This window comes from Apostichopus japonicus, chromosome 4 (assembly GCF_037975245.1).
Source record: "Apostichopus japonicus isolate 1M-3 chromosome 4, ASM3797524v1, whole genome shotgun sequence".
In the NCBI taxonomy this organism is placed as follows: Eukaryota; Metazoa; Echinodermata; class Holothuroidea; order Aspidochirotida; family Stichopodidae; genus Apostichopus; species Apostichopus japonicus.
Genome location: NC_092564.1, coordinates 2,959,753 through 2,983,257, shown reverse-complemented (window position 1 = coordinate 2,983,257; position 23,505 = coordinate 2,959,753). Strand labels below are relative to the sequence as shown.

At 35.5% G+C, this 23,505-nt stretch overlaps 1 protein-coding gene across 4 annotated transcripts in view; it reads left to right on the top strand.

Moving 5' to 3' along the window:
- LOC139966147 (solute carrier family 35 member G1-like) overlaps positions 1-19,854 on the top strand; it is a 28,008-nt gene extending 8,154 nt beyond the window's left edge. For 3 of the 4 annotated variants that reach the window (XM_071968879.1, XM_071968877.1, XM_071968878.1), the window contains 2 exons: positions 21-153; positions 14,129-19,854. In XM_071968879.1, the coding sequence (XP_071824980.1) occupies positions 14,141-15,199 (1,059 nt within the window). In that variant the 5' untranslated portion in view covers positions 21-153; positions 14,129-14,140 and the 3' untranslated portion in view covers positions 15,200-19,854. The remainder of the gene's footprint in view (positions 1-20; positions 154-14,128) is intronic. The other variant, XM_071968880.1, reaches the window with a different exon arrangement.
- Positions 19,855-23,505: the final 3,651 nt, after the last annotated feature.

The following is a 23,505-nucleotide window of genomic DNA, read 5'->3' as shown; positions in this document are numbered from 1 at the left end:
ATATATATTTTTTTTTCAAGATTCTTACAGGAATTACGGCTTTGTTGTTTCCATTGGAGTCTTGGTATACACTGTGGACTGTGTGGATTGGGAACCCATTGGACTTTATCTTTTGACATGCATTAATTCACTATATACACAAAACAGACTATTGTAAGTATATACAACTTTATTAATTTGATTTTGTGTGTTGTACCATGGTGAACAAAATTGCTACAAATCAGAGATTATATCAGATGTCTGCATGATGGCAAACTTTTAATCCGTCTGATAATTTTCATTTCAAAAAATTGCCAAATTAATGCTGGCATAAGTAAAAGGGACATTCCGATGGCAGAAAATCCCCCCCCCCCCCCGGCCCGCTCAGAATTTTGTTTCATTGTCAAATCCCCATCTCGATACCCTGTATCTACTTCTGGTTGTTTAAGCTAAACTGACCCCCCCCCCCCTCCAAGATTAATCCTTCATTATACCGTATAGGCTTATTCCAGATAGTGGATCACAGTGAGCAGTACATTGATGCCATCAGGATAGGTATTCATTTATAGCCCTCCTTTCATTATTAAAATATTATTTTTGATTGAAAGTTGGAAAATTTGAGACGTTTGACAAATTGTCGATGTTCTCTGCATTTAGTAATTTTTCAGCATGCAACTTGACCGTTATAATATTATTTCCCTCAGTGGATAAATGCAAAAAGGAAAGAGAGACATTTTAGCTCAATTGCAAGGGTGACATCACTAAGCGACTGACTTCGGTCAGCTTGCGGCTTTGATAAGCCAATGAGGCTTCTTCGCGAGTTCCTGCTTGCAGGAGGATCTAAAATACATACATACATACTCATTCGGTTGTTGCCATATACATTCAGACAATTCAATTTTTTTTAAACATTGATATTTCTACGATAGATTACGCTATAAGGATTTGGTTTTGACAAAACAATGAATTGCAGTAATCGGACCCGCCTACCCCCCCCCCACCCCACCCCAAGTGTTTAGATTTTACTTTTTAAAGTGCGTTTTCTTGTTGGATTGTAACTTAGAGCTAACCATATATAATTAACACCTAATACGGATATGCCTGTAGATATATATATCATTCAACTGGTAGCACTGTACACCAAATAGCGAATTATTGACCGTTTCTTCTTGTAATGAAAATTTTTGCTTTTCATTTGAAAACCTTTGAAGCGTAGTCAAGCTTAGCTTTACATTACTTGTGATTTTGTAGATCTTTTTTGCAGTATACATTACTGATTTGACTTTGTAGATCTTTAAGTTTTACATTACTGGTGTGATATTATAGAATTTTGAGCAGTTACTGGTGTGATTTTTTAGTTCTTTTTGCTATACATTACTGGTGTGATTTTGTAGATCTTTTAGTTTTACATTACTGGTGTGGTTTTGTAGATCTTATAGTTTTACATTACTGGTGTGATTTTGTAGATCTTATAGTTTTACATTACTGGTGTGGTTTTGTAAAGATCTTTTTGCTTTAAATTACTGGTATGGTTTTGTAGATCTTCTTGCTATACATTACTGGTGTGGTTTTGTAGATCTTATAGTTTTACATTACTGGTGTGATTTTGTAGATCTTATAGTTTTACATTACTGGTGTGATTTTGTAGATCTTATAGTTTTACATTACTGGTGTGATTTTTAGATCTTTTAGCTTTACATTACTGGTGTGATTTTTAGATCTTTTAGCTTTACATTACTGGTGTGATTTTGTAGATCTTATAGTTTTACATTACTGGTGTGATTTTGTAGATCTTATAGTTTTACATTACTGGTGTGATTTTGTAGATCTTATAGTTTTACATTACTGGTGTGGTTTTGTAAAGATCTTTTTGCTTTAAATTACTGGTATGGTTTTGTAGATCTTTTTGCTATACATTACTGGTGTGGTTTTGTAGATCTTTAAGCTTTACATTACTGGTGTGATTTTTAGATCTTTTAGCTTTACATTACTGGTGTGATTTTGTAGATCTTATAGTTTTACATTACTGGTGTGATTTTGTAGATCTTATAGCTTTACATTACTGGTGTGATTTTGTAGATCTTATAGTTTTACATTACTGGTGTGATTTTGTAGATCTTTAAGCTTTACATTACTGGTGTGATTTTGTAGATCTTAGCTTTACATTACTGGTGTGATTTTGTAGATCTTATAGTTTTACATTACTGGTGTGGTTTTGTAGATCTTATAGTTTTACATTACTGGTGTGATTTTGTAGATCTTATAGTTTTACATTACTGGTGTGATTTTTAGATCTTTTAGCTTTACATTACTGGTGTGAATTTGTAGATCTTATAGTTTTACATTACTGGTGTGAATTTGTAGATCTTATAGTTTTACATTACTGGTGTGAATTTGTAGATCTCGTAGTTTTACATTACTGGTGTGATTTTATATATCTTTTAGCTTTACATTACTGGTGTGATTTTGTAGATATTTTAGTTTTACATTACTGGTGTGATTTTTTAGATCCTTTAGTTGTACATTACTGGTGTGATTTTATAGAATTGTTAGCTTTACATTACTGGTGTGATTTTGTAGATCTTTTAGCTTTACTTTACTGGTGTGAATTTGTAGATCTTATAGTTTTACATTACTGGTGTGAATTTGTAGATCTTATAGTTTTACATTACTGGTGTGATTTTATAGAATTGTTAGTTTTACATTACTGGTGTGATTTTGTAGATCTTTTAGCTTTACTTTACTGGTGTGAATTTGTAGATCTTATAGTTTTACATTACTGGTGTGAATTTGTAGATCTTATAGTTTTACATTACTGGTGTGATTTTATATATCTTTTAGCTTTACATTACTGGTGTGATTTTGTAGATATTTTAGTTTTACATTACTGGTGTGATTTTGTAGATATTTTAGTTTTACATTACTGGTGTGATTTTTAGATCTTTTAGCTTTACATTACTGGTGTGATTTTGTAGATCTTATAGTTTTACATTACTGGTGTGATTTTATAGAATTGTTAGCTTTACATTACTGGTGTGATTTTATAGAATTGTTAGCTTTACATTACTGGTGTGATTTTGTAGATCTTATAGTTTTACATTACTGGTGTGATTTTGTAGATCTTATAGTTTTACATTACTGGTGTGATTTTGTAGATCTTATAGTTTTACATTACTGGTGTGATTTTTAGATCTTTTAGCTTTACATTACTGGTGTGACTTTGTAGATCTTATAGTTTTACATTACTGGTGTGATTTTGTAGATCTTATAGTTTTACATTACTGGTGTGATTTTGTAGATCTTATAGTTTTACATTACTGGTGTGATTTTTAGATCTTTTAGCTTTACATTACTGGTGTGATTTTGTAGATCTTATAGTTTTACATTACTGGTGTGATTTTTAGATCTTTTAGCTTTACATTACTGGTGTGATTTTGTAGATCTTATAGTTTTACATTACTGGTGTGATTTTGTAGATCTTATAGTTTTACATTACTGGTGTGATTTTATAGAATTGTTAGCTTTACATTACTGGTGTGATTTTGTAGATCTTTAAGCAGTACATTACTGGTGTGATTTTGTAGATCTTATAGTTTTACATTACTGGTGTGATTTTGTAGATCTTATAGTTTTACATTACTGGTGTGATTTTTAGATCTTTTAGCTTTACATTACTGGTGTGATTTTGTAGGTCTTATAGTTTTACATTACTGGTGTGATTTTGTAGATCTTATAGCTTTACATTACTGGTGTGGTTTTGTAGATCTTATAGTTTTACATTACTTGGGTGATTTTTAGATCTTTTAGCTTTACATTACTGGTGTGATTTTGTAGATCTTTTTGCTTTAAATTACTGGTATGGTTTTGTAGATCTTTTTGCTATACATTACTGGTGTGATTTTGTAGATCTTATAGTTTTACATTACTGGTGTGGTTTTGTAGATCTTATAGTTTTACATTACTGGTGTGATTTTTAGATCTTTTAGCTTTACATTACTGGTGTGATTTTGTAGATCTTATAGTTTTACATTACTGGTGTGGTTTTGTAGATCTTATAGTTTTACATTACTGGTGTGGTTTTGTAGATCTTATAGTTTTACATTACTGGTGATTTTTAGATCTTTTAGTTTTACATTACTGGTGTGGTTTTGTCTATCTTTTAGTTTTACATTACTGGTATGGTTTTGTAGATCTTTTAGCGATACATTACTGGTGTGATTTTGTAGATCTTATAGTTTTACATTACTGGTGTGATTTTGTAGATCTTTTAGTTTTACATTACTGGTGTGATTTTATAGAATTTTGAGCAGTACATTACTGGTGTGATTTTGTGTATCTTTTAGCAGTATTCATTACTGATGTGAATTTTGTATATCTTTCAACATTTGCTAGTGCCTTATTAGTTATGAATACCATATTTCGAAGAAAAATCAAAGAAAAATCCACCTCTATGGCAAACATCGAGACAAACGTCGTTAACTTTGTCATTGTGAAATCCCTTCTATGGACTTCTATTTCGTGGCACATTGTATTTAGTATTTTTCATGGGATTTGGGAGAACATTGCAATAATCAGTGACACTGACAATTGATATTGTAAAAACGAAAGCAAGCAAGTTTTTATTAATATTCATTTATTTATTTATTAATAATAAAAAAAGCGTTAAAGGGTTATTCCGATGACAGGCAATGTAGCATTTATCTTATAAATTAGACGCTTTTCCTTTACTGTATAGGCTGTCAAGGTCATCTCAATGATTTCTTGTCTCTCACTGAGTTATGGTTGATGGTTGCATGTCACCTATTTATAACCTCTCGCTAACTCTAGCGTGTGAATTATAGTATGTGGTCTGTGATATCTTTCCTGTAAGTTTTTTCTTTAAAGGCTTTGCTCTCTTTTCCAAAACTTTCATTTGGAAGTATCCTTGAATATTTTCTACATTTCAAATGAAACTCTGTATTCAGAATTTCATCGAAATACAACTATTTTGTATAAATATTCCATTCTGCTATGGACGAATGCCATTTTTATCAAGAAAACCAACTAGCCGTTTTAGCTCAGTTGTCATGATGTATGTATGTATTTTAGATCCTCCTGCAAGCAGGACCTCGCGAAGAAGCCTCATTGGCTTATCAAAGCCGCAAGCTGACATTACATTCATATTTAACGCCCATGATTAAGAACTGTCAATTGCCAACAATTCTGTAACTGGACGACATACATTAATCTGGGAGTGACTCGAACCGGGGAAGTTATGATTGAAAGGCATCGGCGTTATCCACTGAGCTAACACTCCAAAATGACATCATTCATTCTGTTGTTGGCAGATGCATTAATGATGTATCGCTAAAATAGCAAAAAACAAACTCAAATCTTTGCCAAACAAATCGCTTTGATGCAGAAAGTTCACAAAAACTGTGTTAAAATAATGAAGTTCAACCACCGTTGAAATTCCTTTCATAATGATAAGCGTTATTCGTTAACGTATGCACAGCCAGTAACTCCAGAATTGACCGAGCCTGGTACGCATCAGCCTATCATTCATACCGGTATAATATGGAATATTATTGAGTAGAAAAATTAATTGAAACGTTGATTATATATAAAACCCTCCTTTCATAATTTGTCTGCATCCCTTCCAATCGGCGCTAATTTATGTATACCGTATTTTGTTCATCACCTTTTAACGTCTAGTATTAGGGTTTCGATGCTTCTAACATATTTTCCCAACAGACCGACACACAATCACTTGTATTTTTCGAGTTTTAAAACGTTTGCATTTATTTTTTAAGTACAAGGACGTGAGTTGAAACATATGATAAAATCGATATACGAAGTAGTGACCAGCTGGCCTTTCGGCCAAAATATTTCACTAAAAAAACCGGACGGTATGCGGGCCGCGATTTTTTTTTTCCCCAAACTGAACTGACACTGAAATTATTTCCTCGATTCTGATAAGCTGATCAAAACCGGAATGGTAGTCTCAACGAATCCCTACTAGGTCACCTGAAGGCCTATACTAGGTCACCATGTACAAGAACTTCTAATGGTGCCGGTAAACATCTGTGTTTCCATACGTATAGGTTATAAGGCTGTATACAACTAGTTAACAAGTCAAAAGACACAGACATATCGTCAAATGCCTTTTTTTTGTACACTCACTGGCTGGCACACACTCGCTCGCCGTCTTCATGACCACTGCATATTCGACTAGGCCTGTCATGATTTATTGACTGAATACATTTTGAATTTATGATCATAAAACTAAAATGATCGCAACTCCGAATGTACACAAACACCTCGTACATATGTTCATCGGCTACATGTATACAATTACAAATGCACTGTGTTTTATTGTTTTGTATACTATACACAGTACAATAGGCTACATTACATGTGTTGTGTAGAGCGGAGTCAAGCGAGTAAACAACGATCGAGGACTGCCTATAATGGGAGCAGTGGTTGGGAATAGTTGCTTTATTGTGTTAAGAACACTATATACTTTCGTTCGTATATACCTACCAAAAGTTCTGGAAAGTTGCTAATGTGAATATCTTGAATTTGTTCGTGTTGATCATACTGATATCGACAGAGTATGGAGGGATCCTTGTTGAATACTAAAGTATATCACGTGCTCGCTGAGAGCCAATCAGAATCGAGGAAATAATTTCAGCGTCAGTTCAGTTTGGGGGAAAAAATTCGCATGCGGGCCATTCTAAGGTCTCAGTCTAATGTTCTATCATTTTAGCCCTGCACAAGTTGTGTGTATTGTTATTTCCGTTCATTTTTGCCCTTCGCTTCAACCCACTGGAGCATCCAGAAAGAGAGAGAGAGAGAGGTGGCGTGGGGGGGGGGGTGGGGCTCACTTTGCACTGCACAGTAATTTTCAGGGATGAACAGGGGGACGGAATAAAATATGCGCAAAAAAAACCTAACTATAACCTTGATATATATAAATACTGGATAGCCTGTCCATTGGTTTCTATGACATGTATAAAGTGCGAACTATTTATTAGACAACTTTCCTAATTAGCCATGCGTATACATATGCACCAACACGTACTTTGACATGTATGGTTTCTATGACATGGTATGGTTTGGTTTCTATGACATGGTATGGTTTCTATGACATGTATAAAATGAGATCTATTTCTCAGACGACTTTCCTCATTAGCCATGTATTAAGCATTGGACGAGATTTCTCTGAACAAAGTATAATTAACTGTTTGATTCAGTGATTGACAAGCGCTCTTGGTCAAAGTTCGATGCGCCGCATGGAACTTAGTGGCCGCGCCTTCCACTAAACACTTCTCCGTTGGGTCAATAAAATATATAGATATAAGATACATGCGTGTACATGCACATATGTGCATATGTACATATATGCATATATGTACATATGCACACATGCACATATTTACATTTGCACCAACACGTACGGTACTACTATTTGTAAATATTTGATATCGTAAATATATACAGGGCCGTGGCCATAAGAAGCATGAGGGCACGTGTTTTCTTCTCCCCTGCCCCACCCCTACCACTGAAATAGTTAATAACACTGTCACGAAAAGTCGTATAGGCCTACACTGGCAACGTATAAAGTTGTAATGTTAAAAAAGTTAAAATGATGGAAATGATAGCGCCATTTTGCATCTAAAACCCCTTTTCAGAAGCAAAATATTTCTCAAAGGGGAGGGGAAACCCTCCTCGTACCTAATACTCGTCCCTGGACCGGAAGACAGCCAAAACTTTCACCCCCCCCCCCATTACACCAAACTATGGGTCGAATTCATAACAGAGGGTAGATCCTATACACGGTAAATCAAACGTGTGCGTGAGGTGCAAAATGTTACAAGTATGTACTCTCCTCGTATGATGGCGCTCGCCTAAAGGTGGAAGGGAAACGTTTTAAGTGAGGTCCGTGTGAATGTTCTCTCATATGATGTGGGGGGGGGGGGGGCTAAACGTATAGGTGCATACAAACATGTACATTTTTCACCTACACTATTTGCTAGCACCTATTTGTCCCAGCAAAATGAGCACGTTTCAAGTGCTAACCAGGCCTGTTCGTTCAGTTCACATCAGTTGACATGAAGACTTGATAGAATATTTGAACTAGCACCTTATGCGAAATATGGTCATATTTTATACTATTGACGTCTGGAGCTGTAATTCTCTGACCTATGGTAGAATGGTACATATCAACCAAGTGAGGCATTTCAGCCTATATATATATATATTCATTTTTCTATGAGACGGTTAATGAAAGAAGAAAAACCAGCTGGTATATTAATTAATATCAACCGACATCAAAGTTAATTGATTAATAATCACGTCTGTGTGTAGCTATCGTATGGGTGAGGTTATACTATTGCCTGACCAGTATATTTCGAAAATATCCTTTACACAATCAGTCTCCATATACCGTATACATATACAGTGACTATAGAGAGAGAGAGATGGTAATAGGGAAATGTGTTTATATGGAATGTACTATGGAATGTACTTATTATTAAACCATATAGATGCGCTTGAGCGGTTTATTAAAGGAGTGGGCCAGATGAACACCTTCTGGCAACTTGCTGCACCAAATGCTATGTCGCCCCCCCCCCCCCCCAATCCCGCTATCACATTTTTTACTTGTTGTAGGGAAAACTCCAAATAGAAAATTGGTATGTCTATAGCATGGAAGTGTTTAAAGAGGCCCCTCGAACTTTGGGCATTTTAGGTCTTGTAGATGACCCGGCACTGTTGTTGGGTGAAGTAGGGTGGTTGGGGTGGGTTGAGAGGAGATCAATAGGTTACACATATAACACGTTTTGGGGACACATTTCTTATATAACAACCGAAGCATAACATTTATATGTTGGTGTTAAGATGCATTTCCATTGGTATAGTACTGAAGGGAAATGTATGGTGGGGTTATTACATGAAATGATACTACATGAATTTAATAGAAACCATATTGGTATAAAAGTATAAACAATAAGAACACTATACTATAGCTTGTAATAATATTTTTCATACCAAATGGAGAAAAAAATGTCACCAAGAAATTTGGACAATATAGTCACAATTATGTTCAAATTTTGGAAATTTTTTCCCCTTTCTTCATTGACCATTGATCTAACAATGTTAACATATTTTGCTCCAATTAAAATTTATAAGAATGTATACTATGATTTTTTGATTTTTTTTAATCATATAATTATACGCAATCTTCTGGTAAGGTTGCAGTGTATATACTTCGTGAGTACTATGCAAACCTTTGAACAGATTGAAGAAACTCGGTCAAATTTGACGTGATTCATGAAGACAATATTTACCCTTGTCTTACATCTCGAATTTACCCACCGAACTTTATCATTTTAGAAAATCATTGAAATGAAACAAAAGGAACGAATGTGACATTTCCATGCCAGATAAAATCAGCCATCTTCTATGTTTAATGAGGGACGACGCTACATGTGAATATTAAATCCTGTGAACAAAAGTTTATTGGCAAAAAAAAATGACTTTTAATAGCCATTGCGTTGTCAAAATCGGGAGAAACAGTTCGCATCAAATTCCGCCTACAATGCAAAGCCATTTTAAGGTCACGTCTCTAACTTTAACCTCATCTTTCTTCATCCCGTCAACCTGTCAGCCCGTCAGCCCCTCCGCTCCTCCACCCCTCCGCCCTCTTCACCTCCGCCTCTCCCCCGTCCGCCCCATCAGCCACTTGGTCTCTGCCTCATATAAGCACATTCCCTCTCCTACACAATGATACCCCGCCCTAAACACACAAACACGGTACATGTACAAACATGGGAAACAAAGTACAAATCTTTGATTACCATCCCTGAAAGACCTTTATAATAGTTTAAGGCACCATATCATTCCCCTTCCTGCTCCCACCCGTCGCACAGACCCTGCCCAGTTTTAATAATCTTAATACTTTTATTAAAAGCATCGAAGAAGCTAAAAATGATTTAAAGTTCATAGTCGGCAACATTGACACATTCCAAAAAAGAGTTGATGTTATGTTATTACGTTTGATTCCCCACAGCTGGGCTCTCCTATGTAAACACACTCGTTACTCCAGTTATATGCTATATACATACAAAATAATATAATTTGCGATGTTATTGTTTTCTTTGCACCTTCGCGTGATATCGTGAATCGCTTCAAGATATAACGCTATTATTTATGTACGTCTGTCATTAAATAATTAAATGGATTCTTAAATTAATGACAAAGAAATTATATTAATAAAAAAAAAATAAAAATTCCTTTTCAAGTTATAGTTTCGTTTTTTCTTTCACTTTAAAGTACTTTTTAAGTTTTGATCGATGATTTTGTTCTGCCTACGAAATTTCGTCTAACTTCGAAAGTGTTAACCCTGTCGATCTTGCATGCGGAAGCATGTGAAGGCCATACATTTTAGATTATCAGAATAATGATACTCCGACATTCATACATGTTGGCAGATAATTTATATATGGGTTCTTGTGTATAGTTCAGATGTATAGTTAATATCTTTATGCATATCTGGTAATATCGTTATGTATCACCAGAGGAAGTTGAAGACAGTCCCGGATTGAGATCCTCTTTCAAGATAATTCTAATTTATGTCAAATCGACCTTCACAAGGCTTTTAGATGATCGCATATTTCTTTGTTTGTGCTTGTTTTTTAACCATTTTTTCTGAAATTTCTGAATTGAACGATTGGGTTATGGTAGATCTTTGAATGCTTTTGATATATAAATGAGGATCCACTTAAATTTAAAAAAAAAATATATTAAAGAAAACATATCGAGCAAGAAAAAAAGCTGTTCACGTGTGAAATGAATTTTGAAGTTTTTGTTAGTATTCCCATTAACTATGAATTGAACTAGGCTACATATATAAAGGCTAAGATCTGTTAATGTATTCTGAGGACATAGCGCATCTGTTGTATACACACTTTATTTAAAATGTGAGAACGAGTAACTCTCACCTAAACTCATTTGACCTTATCGTTGTTACGTCAAGATGACGTCATCACTTATACGACAGCTTTTTTTCAAATGATACAAGTTATTATCATCACCATGTAACCGGATATATAATATCAATTCGGGTTACCATTGTAATATATGGTCTGATTGCCAGATTTGGAATGTATTTGACTACGGCTTGACTAAAGTAAAATTAAATTTCCCAACTAAAAAATAAATAAATAAAAAAACAAAAATTCGGATATTTCATTCTTTGCATATCACGAAGCGAAAATAGTGTTGACTTGAGTGGCATGTTACTTACTCTCCGATGAATTTTCATGTGGTTATAAAAACCTTCAAATTGTGATTCATAATTTAATAAAGTGTATCACGTGAACCACCCCCTTCCTCCTTCTTGAGACTCCCTCCCTTTGCTGTGACTCTCTCCCTTTCATTGGTATACATCAACATAATTATGTTACCCTGAAAAAAAGGTTTTCGCTATGTAATATTTTGGTGGAGGAAGTTGAATGATTCATCTGTCCTGACTAGACTATGCATTAAATTTCGGACTCACTTCATTAAAGTTCCATTTGTTATACAGGAGGGGGGGGGGGATATATTTAATGCTACATCTAATATCTACTATCTATCTAAATAATATATCTAATAAAAATATATCGTCTTCATGACGTATAATCGATGATCTGTCAGGTCATAATTATTTCTTTCTATAATTTCTTTTCATGTCAGCTTTACTTCGTTATAATTTTAATATTCAGCCGAATTTAATCATTGACAAAGCTTTGGCACCAGTTGAAATATTTATGAACTCTGTACTATCATAAAAGTGCGTATGTAAATTTCGTGAATTTAAAGGCCTTTTATTGTCTAAAGGAGACAACAGATTATATATCTTTAGATTATGACCGCCCTACATGCATGACAAGTCCATACGCGCAATACAAAAATCAATTTAATGACCAAAAATTGTCTATCTATAATTTTTTATATACTTCACTGTTAAGTTCAAAACAAAAATCTATTATTTCATTGTTGTTCCTTTCCTTTGGGGACCTTTTATAGTCAGAGCAATTCAATAAAGAGGTCCCCAAAAATGTTAACACCCGTTAAAAATGCTTTAGAAGGTCTTTCTGTCATACAATAGTATACCTATTCTCGTAACTATGCCATAGTAGTGGAAACGATGTACAAACTGGATGATTTTGAACCACCTTTGTTTAGCCTATTTCAATGGGTTACGCTTCGAAGCCATGTTATTGACTACATCAGTTGTTCTGGGATGAGGTATATAGCTGATCGCAACTGTCTATGCTTACAGTACGTCACTGGATATTCTTTGAAGTGTGACAAGTGTGTTCCATATATATATAAAGCGTTAACTAGCAACATTCTAATGCACTTAAACAAGTTTTCCCCAGAACGGGGATAAAAAGATAAGCTCAATGTAGCACTTGCTGACATAGGCGTAGGAGGCGGGGAGCTACGATAGTGATTACTATTCAATGCCAGCATATAGCAGAATGCACAGTTATGAAACGGAACGGCCAAGTTATCTCTTCCTCGCGCATGCTCTTGGCAGGAACGACTCTAGAGGGGTGGGGGTGTGGGGGTATCTCACCCCAAACTTGGTAAAACTGACGATAGTTGGAAAATTGGAGTGCGACAGTCGGAATTTCCGACTGTCGCACTGTTATTTACCTAGACCTATTCATATATTCCTGTGGTTGTGAATGACCCAAAATTGAAAAATTTTGGTCACAGTTGACTTTTAATCAGTCATATTTACCACGTATTCCTTGCCACTTTGAGAAATTGTATCTCGCGATACTTATACTCCACCATACAAAACTTGGTATGATCTTGAATACTCTAAAAAAAAATTGCCTAATAGAAGTAGTATGATACAATTAAAACGCAAAATGCTAATCTACGGAAGCTTAAAAGTGCCTTCATCATAAGAAAAACTTTGCCCCATAACTTGGCATAAAAAATCAGAAAAATGTTGGATTGCTCAGTTGCTTTAACTGAGCAATTGAACAATTTTCTGCAAAATGTTTAATTGACAACCTTTCATATCTCGTCAATTGGACATTTTTCTGCAAAATGTTCAATTGTTCACTTCATTCCAAATGAGCAATTGAACAATTTTCTGCAAAATGTTTACTTGAACACTTATTGTATCTCGTCAACTCAACATTTTTCTGCAAACTGTTTAATTGTTCACTTCATTCCAAATGCTCAGTTGGAATGAAGTGAACAATTTTAAATTAATAAATAGCCCAGCCCCCCCCCCCCCCCCCAAGAATGTAATATTAAGCGCGCTAGGGAAAAGCACTGTATTTATTGGTAATTCCCTATGTCGTCGAATATAATTTGTTGAAAAAAAAGAGAAAAGTTTTCCCCTTTGTTACATAAACATTGCTTTTGTAGTTAGTAGTCTATGTAGCCTTCAGTTGCTTACTTGCTTAACCAGAGTGATTAATAAGTTTGCGAACTGTATTGCCCTCTTGTCCGCACTGGCGATATACTACCAACACTGTGTCACTAAGTAAACAAATCCCTGTGTGCAAGCACTGCAAGCACTGCAAGGGCAAATTTGGTTGTTGGTAATCTAATGTGTCTCTGTCGGATTTCTATGATATTCACCTTGAACATACATTAATGTCTGGAATATTCCTATGATGATGACGACGTCCGCTTCTCAGTACAAGCTTCATATGTTTAATGTTAATCTTCTGGTTTAAATATGAATTCAACTAAATGTGCTCTTTTAACTGCACTCATACAACAGAGACCACCCGCTCACCATGGGACAATATGGTATACACCATTTGTCCTTGAATAATTTGTAATGCATTGCAAATATAGTTGGCGCCATAACTTCTTATGTTTTTCTTCTGATCTTTGTCTTGCTCGATCTACTAAGGAGCTGACCAAATGGTACGTTTTGCTAGACTAAGTAGTCCAGTCGTTTTGATTGAATTGCATGTGATGTCAAATGATCATTACTCAAAGAATAAAAGTGATTTAGAAAGACATCTTGTACTACTAGTATAATGGTATAAAAACTAAAGCAGCATTTGAAATATTTGCGATAGCAGTTATTCCAAAACTTGATGACAGAGAAAAAGTTGTTCTTATTTCCTTCCTTAAATTTCAGACGACTATCGAGATGGAGAATAACAACCACTCTGCGAATGATCTCTCGATGACCGAGAGGCAGGACGAGAAGGCGCCGCTATGGAAGAAAGAGAAAACGAGAGGCCCAAGACTACAGGCTATGATCAACGCACTCTGTAAATGTTGGCACCATACCCTTGAGCTGATCGTAGAGCGAAAATCCCTCCTTTTAGTGTTATTATCGACCATATTCTATGCCTTTCGTAATCTGGGAGCTAAAGTCATCACAGAGACGGTGGACCCGATGGAGATCGCGGTAATTGAACGGACTACAATGATGTTATGCTGCATACCGGTTATACTATTCAGGAGATATTCCATGAAGGTTCCCGCCCGTATTTTTGCTATCTTAACTGCAACTGGGTTTGTTAATTGTCTCTCCATGATATTAGTTATTCTCTCTTTCAAATTAATTAACGTTGGAGACGCTAACGCCATCGTGGCGTCGAAACCGGTCTTCGTAGGTTTCTTAGGTTGGATATTCCTTAAGGAGGTTCCGACATTATTGGATCTCGGAGCTGGCGTGGCTTGTATCTTAGGGATTATCTTTCTGTCCAAACCGACTATCATCTTCGATGGACACGCACTCTACCATGACGATAATCTGTACGGGGTTATATCAGCCGTCTGCGGCACAGGGTTCGCGGCATTAGCGGCCATCTTTAAACGTGTATTAGGTATCAAGCAAGTTCAACCACAGATTGCTATCTTCTATTTTTCTATGGTATCTGCGTTTACCAGTTGTATTTTGTGTACGTTCTTTCAAAGATGGACCCTCCCAGAATCGACCAAAATACGTTTTTTCCTAGTAGGATCAGGGGTACTTGGTTATCTAGCAAATGTATGCTTGATGATCGCCCTGTGGACGGAGAAAACGTTTCACGTGGCAATTGTTGGTTCTGCAACCGTTATATTTATGTTTACTTTGCAGTATATATTTTTGCATGTTGCCCCAGATATGTATAGTTTAGTTGGTTCATTCTTTGTGTTAGCTTCGACAATCACCATAGCAATGCGAAAAACGGAGGTAACTGAACCTGTTTCTGATTAGGTCTAATTTCAACCGTTTAGAAAATTGAACTTATAACTCAAAGTATTAACCACACCGGCAAAGGATGTTTACACAGAATATATATTATTATTATTATTATTTATTATTATCATGTAGGTATTTTATTTTGTTTTGTGTTAGTTTTAACTCGCTTTTTTGTTCAATCTAGCATACGTATTAGCAAATGAACAATATAATTTATAGACGGCATGCAGAACCACCCCTCCTCCATGGGAAGGTAAAAATTAGGTATAGGCTAGTTAACTTCTTTAGTTCACCGGTGAATATGTATGGTGAAATAGATGGAATTAACCCTAATCAACAGCGGGTATTTCACCACGAAACTCACTAAAGTGTGAATACGATCATGTACCTTACACAATAAGATACCGTAGATAATGGAATACTTCTCTTCCCCTCGCCCCCCCCCCCCACCCAATCAATACTCCACACACATGCACGCAAATCTTACCCTTGTTGCTCATTATGCAACAAGTATTTTGGCACGATAAGGAAATAAACTAATTAATCGTGGTTTGGACGAAATAACTGGAATCATAATGAGAATTAAATTCCCTGCTTTTAAATACTTGTCGGCAATAAAATTCTGTCACATTTTTGTAAAAGTTGAAACAGTATGTTTATAGGTCACAGGTCAAACCTTTGTTAATATGTTCAGAAATGCGCCGTGTTTTCTGCCGTTTTATACAGCAGTACGTCTAAACCAGTCACAAACTTTGTCCATGGGTTTGCAGGAAGCGTTAGTATACCCGATTTGTTTCTCTGATGCGATGGCGGGGTATAGTTTGCAGTCGTATCTAGGGTGGGTGTACACATCGTGTTCTCGGCAAAGGATCATAAATCAGTTTAGTTATTTTGTTTTTGTCTTTGTGCATATTGTTTATATTCCATCTTACTGAATCAAGTCAGGTACATTGATTACTGCCTATAATGAACACTACACATTGTTGACTCGTCCAGGTCAACCCTTAATATTAAACAGTCTGAATTGAGTCGTTGTGAGTATCCATGGTGATAATTCTACAAAGGGGTTGAAGTTGAAGGTAAACGGTTTGATGATATTGTGATATGAAGACAATTGTCCTAAACAACTTCACCAAAACACTCGAAGAAGAAAATCACATACTATATATAATATTAATCATACAGAATCGTATGTATCATATACCACAGGTTTAATGTTCATTCATTCCCAAGGCTGAAGATTTGATCAATTCTAAATATGACTTTATTAATCCATATGTGCTTCATTGTTTCATTTTTGTTTTTACTACGATGTTTGTTCTCTGTAATCGATATGTTTTCTTTGTTTTGTTTTGAAAATGCTGGATCAAACTCATTGAATCTCTTAACATGACCTAGCCTAATGGCGTCATTGGTTTCAGAGTTAAAAAATCAACATTTCACCGTGAAAATAAGAAGAGAAAGAAAAAAAGGGGGGGGGGGGGGAGATTTGTATTTAGATCCTCCTGCAAGCAGGAACTCGCGAAGAAGCCTCATTGGTTTATCAAAGCCGCAAGCTGACCGAAGTCAGTCTCTTACATTCATATTTAACGTCCATTATTATGAATTGTTAATTGTCAACTACTATATAACTGGACTACATATATTAATCTGGGAGTGACTCGAACCGGGGACCTTATAATTGAAAGGCACCGGTGTTAACCACTGAGCTAACACTCCAAGATAACCTTGATAACCTTGATTTGATAACCTTTCGGCATTTAACAACGCAAGTTTACAGAATGACAGTTCTAAACATGATTTCTAAACTAGGATACATCCAAAACGAAGAAAGGTTTTTTTCTTGCCATTTTTGGGGAGTTGTTCTTTCACATAAAGCTCTGTTATATTATCTATCGATAATAACTGGGTTTGTATCTCTTCAAGAGTTCATATAGTCTCGGTTAAGAGATGAAATCAACAGTGTTTAAACCTATTTTAGTGTAATTGACCTGTACTTTAACAAAATAAATACAATGTTCAATTTATTAATTTTTATCGTTGGTTTTGTATGTCTGAAATTTGAGATGGTAATAATCTTCAGTTAAGAGGATTATCATAAATGAACTTGATCTTATGCGGGCAAGACCGAAAATATATAAATTTATTTCTATCAGGGAGCTACAAGTATGATTCAGTAAAATAAGAAAACGTTCTAACCAGTAAAAACGGTCTCATAGTATTGTACTACAAAATTAAAAAAGTATGCTTAATAAAAAAAAAATTAAAAAAAAGAAGAAGAAAAGAAATAATGAAGGTACCAAGTTTTGGAACGCACTCAAGTAAGTGGACACCAGTGGCATGGGAGTGTTTCATAGCATCAATGCCTAGTGTAATGAACTGATATTATACCACCTTTAAGTTTCTTTCAAACTCCTGCAAGGTCTTTAACCCTTTGCACTTTTGACCTTCAAGTTTCCCCTCGTTAACACCCACTTTTCCTGAATAAAGAAATACATTAAAAATTGTCCGACCCATTTTCAGACGTCTCGCGTAAGAGCCCGTATTTTCGGACAAAGACCAACATAACCAAAACTTAGGACCACGTGTTGTTTTCTTTCTCACGCATTGATTGGTTCATTCAGTGATATATTTAATGAATATTAACGATGTTCTGAAGTAAGTTATATTGAACCAATCATCGATCAGATGCTCCATCACGTGTGACCCCGAGCTTTGCAACTTCTGAGGAGTTTTTACAGAGAATAATTAGTTCTGGAAAAGGAAATCATCCAGTGCTCACAATCATTGTCATGGCCATACACTTTATACCTATTTGCCTCCAATCAATATCTTGAAGTAATTTACTGCGTCTAATTAAACTTTAACTGTGTCGGAGAAAACAAAATCATCTTGAAATCAGCAGAACGTTTTAATCTTTTATTATGATTATGCGTGGAGCTTCTTGAAGCTAGGCTTCCGAAAAAGCCTACCAAATGATTTTACCCATGCTGGAGCAACGATAGTACCATCTCTTTCGAGCTACGTGATTACATCTGAAACATAGATATCACGTATGTTCTCGTCCGTCCATCGTTCATCAATTTGTTTAAACAATACGGCTGCGTTGATCCCTATCTATCAAGGGCGTAGGAACCGGGGGGCTGGGGGGCGCCAGCCCCCCAGTGAAAAATGTGGAGGGGCGGAAGTATCATTCCGCCCCCCCTCCGCTCCGCAAGTCAGAAAACCCCTTTTTCATTTCCAAATGAGAAAAAAAATCTCATTTGGAGCACCAAATTGCATCTAAGGCCAGGTGAAAATACAAAATTAAGTTTACAAAATGGAGTGGGTGTTGAAGTGTGCTATATTGCACCAAATTGCATCTGAGGCCACCTGGAAATGCAAAAAATTCCAAAGGGGAGGGGGCCCCCCTCCCCTTAGACTTCAGTCTTCAGCCCCCCCCCACTCAAAAGTACCTTCCTACGCCACTGCTATCTATTGATTACAGGAATATTTTCATTTCAATAATGATTTATGTAACATTTCTGAGCAATATCACTCTTTGCTTATAGTTAGAGATTTCACGACGTATTCAAAGACGTTTCATACAGATATGGTAATAGCATCTAGTAGCCTATACATTGAGGGGTATATGAACGGAGGTATCATATTTTTTTATCGAACTGTTTATTTATTTTTTCTGCGATGGTAATAGAGTCATTACACATGACACACGATGTAACTATTCGCTACATCGCTTTTTTTTGAATTTCACGATATTCTGAAAAAGATTAAACCATGCATGCGATGAATTGTTATTATGATTTTGTTGTTATTATTATTACTAAATTAATTGTTAATATTAACTGTAGCTAATTGTCAGCCCCGAAACTGCATGTTTGTGCAATGGAGTGCTTGCTTACCCGGCATTCTAACCTATTCTAACTATTTGTATAGATAACCGATGACTATTGTTCTCTATTGTTCGATAATTAGTGACAGGAATTTCTTTTGTTCCTCATCACCACTCGTGAGGCCTAGAGAAGAACACTGACAAACACACACACATACACCCACACACACACACGCAGACATGACGGAAATAACAATCCCCAATCCTAAACATGGATGGAGGATATTTGTTTAAATACCTACTTTAATTATATTCCAACAGGTAACTATAGGTTGTAAAATGGGGGGGGGGGTCATCTTTTGGGTTATTTTATATATTACTAATTTGGAATGACATGACTTCTTTCGCACAAGATCCCGTTATTACAGTCTCGATCATTAATGTTGTATTTAACATGTCTTTATTACATAAGACATTTCTCTATTTTTTGCTTTCATTTCACTTGATTTCATTTCCCCCGAAAATGATAATTTATTCTTATAAATGTATAATATCTGACAGAGACGTTCTTACAATATATATTCATTGTGTTATGAGATGATGCACAGACAAATTTTATGTTTATGTAATTGCATGGGTATTCACCAAAGTTAAACACACCAAACTTGATTTCCATTTTAATATCTATTATTCATATTATTTTCTCTTGTCTGTTGACTCTTATGTCTTGATTCTCCAGACAACGAGACTAGACTTTTTCTCTATGTCTGACAGGAATTTGTCACGGTTTTCCTCTCTATAAAGTCATTTGAATAAATAAATGTAAATCTTTACTCAACGAAGGAATGTTTCCATGTTCTCTAATCTTTCACTATGGAAATGTCTTGTTCTGTAATGTAGTGTTTACCCTTATACCTTACCAATATACTTACCTAAAGTTACCAAAGATTACCTTACTTTGCATTATCCATTCCTTTCCTTAATATTACGTTATCATATAGCTTACCGTTTCCTGACCTGGCCAGGCCTGACCTGACCTGAAAAAGGGCCTGAAAAATCCAGAAAAAAAGGCATAGCTACTACATTGTGCTGTCATAACTTTAAACTGAACTTAAAAGGCATTAAGTTATTTTATACAAAACCAAACCTAACATTAACCATTGTACTTTATAGAAACAACCAAACAAGTATCAGAATATTAAAGGAAGTCGCCTTTCAGACTACCGGAAGATCGAAGAGGAACATGCATGATTTTCAAACGTCATTTAAACTTGATAGAAAAAATGATAATAAAAACCCATTTAGATTCTAACTTTATACTCTGGCAGGTTTCAAACGATTGTAGATTAAATTGCCATAGAAGCTGATGTAAACAAGAAGCTACTACACTCTAAAACAACCTGTTGAAAGTTCACCAGGAACTAGTGAAATTGTAGACATATTTCAGGCTTCCTGATAGTTTGGAATGTACTGCACTCCTCTCTCACCTGTCTCAATGCTACTATTGCAACTTTCCATTTACCTAGCTGACCTATTAACTGGCAACATTTTAGAACTTCACTCCCATTGACCCTCGTCTGGTTACACCCATGCATCACCTCTCCCTCCTACATTCACAAAGTAAAGAAGTGTTATTCTATCTACAAATTCCTTGGTTGGGAATTACACTTTTTCACTGTTTTTAGTTGTGTTTTGCATCTCATCAACGTGAAGACAGGTAAGTATCTTTGCATGTAAATACCAAAACTAGTGAGGTTTAGTTGTTTGTTGTTGTAACAATCAATATTTTGGATATTGTATCAGAAGGTGAAAGCAATATAGGAATCACATATGATGAGGAAGAATGATACTGTAGAAGGTAATCAGTAGTCATGGCCATGTGGAATACACACGATCTGCATAGTGATTATCTGTTGTGCCAAAGCGGCCCTTTCTGATAAAGAAAGCTCTTACACCTTTGTTGCAAATAATCAAAGTCTTGCTCTACCTGACAATGACATGAACACAAAGGATAGCTGTACTTACATTGACTTAAACAGATGAAACAAATTAAGACATGTAAGACTCACATATACCACAGAGAAATAAACTAGAAATCAGCGACTTGCCATCTACAATATAGACTGTAGGATATGCTTAGAATGGTGTACAATTATATGTTGTACAGTCCCCAGATTTGGCTTTTCTGGTTTGAAATTTCGAGGATACATGCACTTTAATTTAACTGAATTTCACTTTCTCAAGAATATTCCTCTCATAAATAAATCAATACAAATCAACACTATAAAAGAAGGAAGTGTATAGAAGTAAGACAATATAGTTACTTCAATGGTACCAGTGACCTCAATTGACCTCTACGTGCATAACTTGTACATGGTATCCATAGCCTTGCAACTAATTTTGTGTGGAACTTTTAACTTGATGGCATGAGTTGTATATAGTTTAATTAAATGCAACATGAAGCATGCATGTCTTGTCTTTGTTGTACCAAAAACTGTTTTCGTTGCTCAACTTGTGCGGAGCTGTAGGTTCTCTCATAACCAGGACTCATTTCAAGAAAATGTTAAGGATTGTTTGGTTGTACAATGAAAGCACCAAAAATACTACTGGAGTTGCCTGAAGTGGTACTTCGCACACATCATGTGCAATAAAGTTACTGAATATATGCCCAGTGACTATTACATATGTTATAGTTACGTACTTCCTGCGATTTTCAAACACTTGGGAGTTATAAAATGGAGCGCCTTGCACGTGAGCCATACGTAAGTAATACTCTAATGTATCAATTTAGCCTTGTAGGTGAGTACCGTAACGTTTGGCTACTCAGGCCAGGTCTATCGACCTTAGTGAGTAGTCCTACTTTTAGACAGGGACGCAAAACCTTCGAGATACTTCCTCCTACATTTTGGGGTAAACAAACCCAAAGTACACCCACTTACAGCTAGGCCTTTGACAAACATAACAATATTTTGAATGAATATCTTTCTTTCTTTCTTTTCAAAACCACAACTTCTTCTCGAAAGAACCAACATTCCAATCCTTTGCACAGATGATTGAATTTGTTTGAAAACAAATAAATCATAACAATCAAGCAAGTACTTTGTTAACAACAATTCCATTACAGGGATTTTCATGCTAAAAATTTCAATGGTGGTTTCTAAATTTCTTGCGATTAGCTTATAGCCCTTTTCATGGTCTGGAAGCATTCTTGCATCTGTAGTTTTCAATGAACACAAAGGGTGTTTTGTAACTATGGTAACTAGTCTATGGCAAACTTTGCCCTTCGGAATTTGACAATAATCTTGTTGTTGCATACTAGTTACAGCTTTTATCATTTGATTTTTGTGTGTGCACAAGCCAATGATTGTCAGGGGTCATTATATCTAAGTATTGTGCGTTCCTGCAGAGGTACTTTAAAGTGCATGTTTTCATGGAGGTCTGTAGGGATGCACGGTTTTCTGAGCGGACGCAAACATTCTCAAGACGTGTTAAGTTTAAATCTTGGTAAAAACAATGAGTGAAGAGTTATAGACATTTTATGTGTATGACACTGTTCATGATTAATCATGTTGTTTGCGGGAATTCTCTGGTATCGAAAAATGATTTCTGTAATCGTTTCCGATTCTTTCCAGAAACAGAGGGTCAGCCCAGGGTATACAGCATGAACATTGCAGCAACATAAATGAACATGTTCACTTGTTGCTTTTTTTTTATATGAAAATGGTAGATAAATTTGAATGGCAAACTTCTTCTGTAGTTAAGCATATCAGTATTTTGGTATGTAGATACTTGACATTATTCAGATGCATTACATTGAACAGTGCTAACCATCCCAGAGATAAGTAAACTTCAGCCAGCAGTTTTTTCATGTAGTTTGCAATGGTATGGAAGGCCCAAGGTTGTGTTTTATGTACTATACTCTGCCATGGCTGTTAGCTCCTATTGGGACAAATATTCTTCATCTGCCAAAACAAAATGACACATAAAAGCAGAAAAGAGTTATTTACTTCTGCACCTAACAGAAGCCGGTCATATTTGTTAGAAAATAATTTAAAAGTAAAAAAAAATATTCCAAAGGTCTTTATTTGAGTTTTGTACCATGTTTAAATACTTACCAGTTTTTATCTGTGTTCCAGTTGTAAACATTCCTCTTTGAACAGATGTATGATAGGGCAGTGACATCTCCAATGAAAACTGTAAATGTGTCCCTTTTTGAATGTTCAGAAAATAATGCCATAAGGAGTCCCTGCTATGGGCAGTTCAGTTTTTGTTGTTGAGATTTACACCAATTTCATGATCTGCTGTGCCTAAAATGGAAATTAATAACCTGCCTAACTTTTTAATAGACAATTTATTTTTTCCAAGTCGGATATGTTTTCGGCAATCAACTATTATTGAAACATCTGTTAAATTTTTAAATTTTTCATATCAAAAACTATATATTCCCATTGTTTGCTATATTATTCACTACATTATCTGAATCAAATAT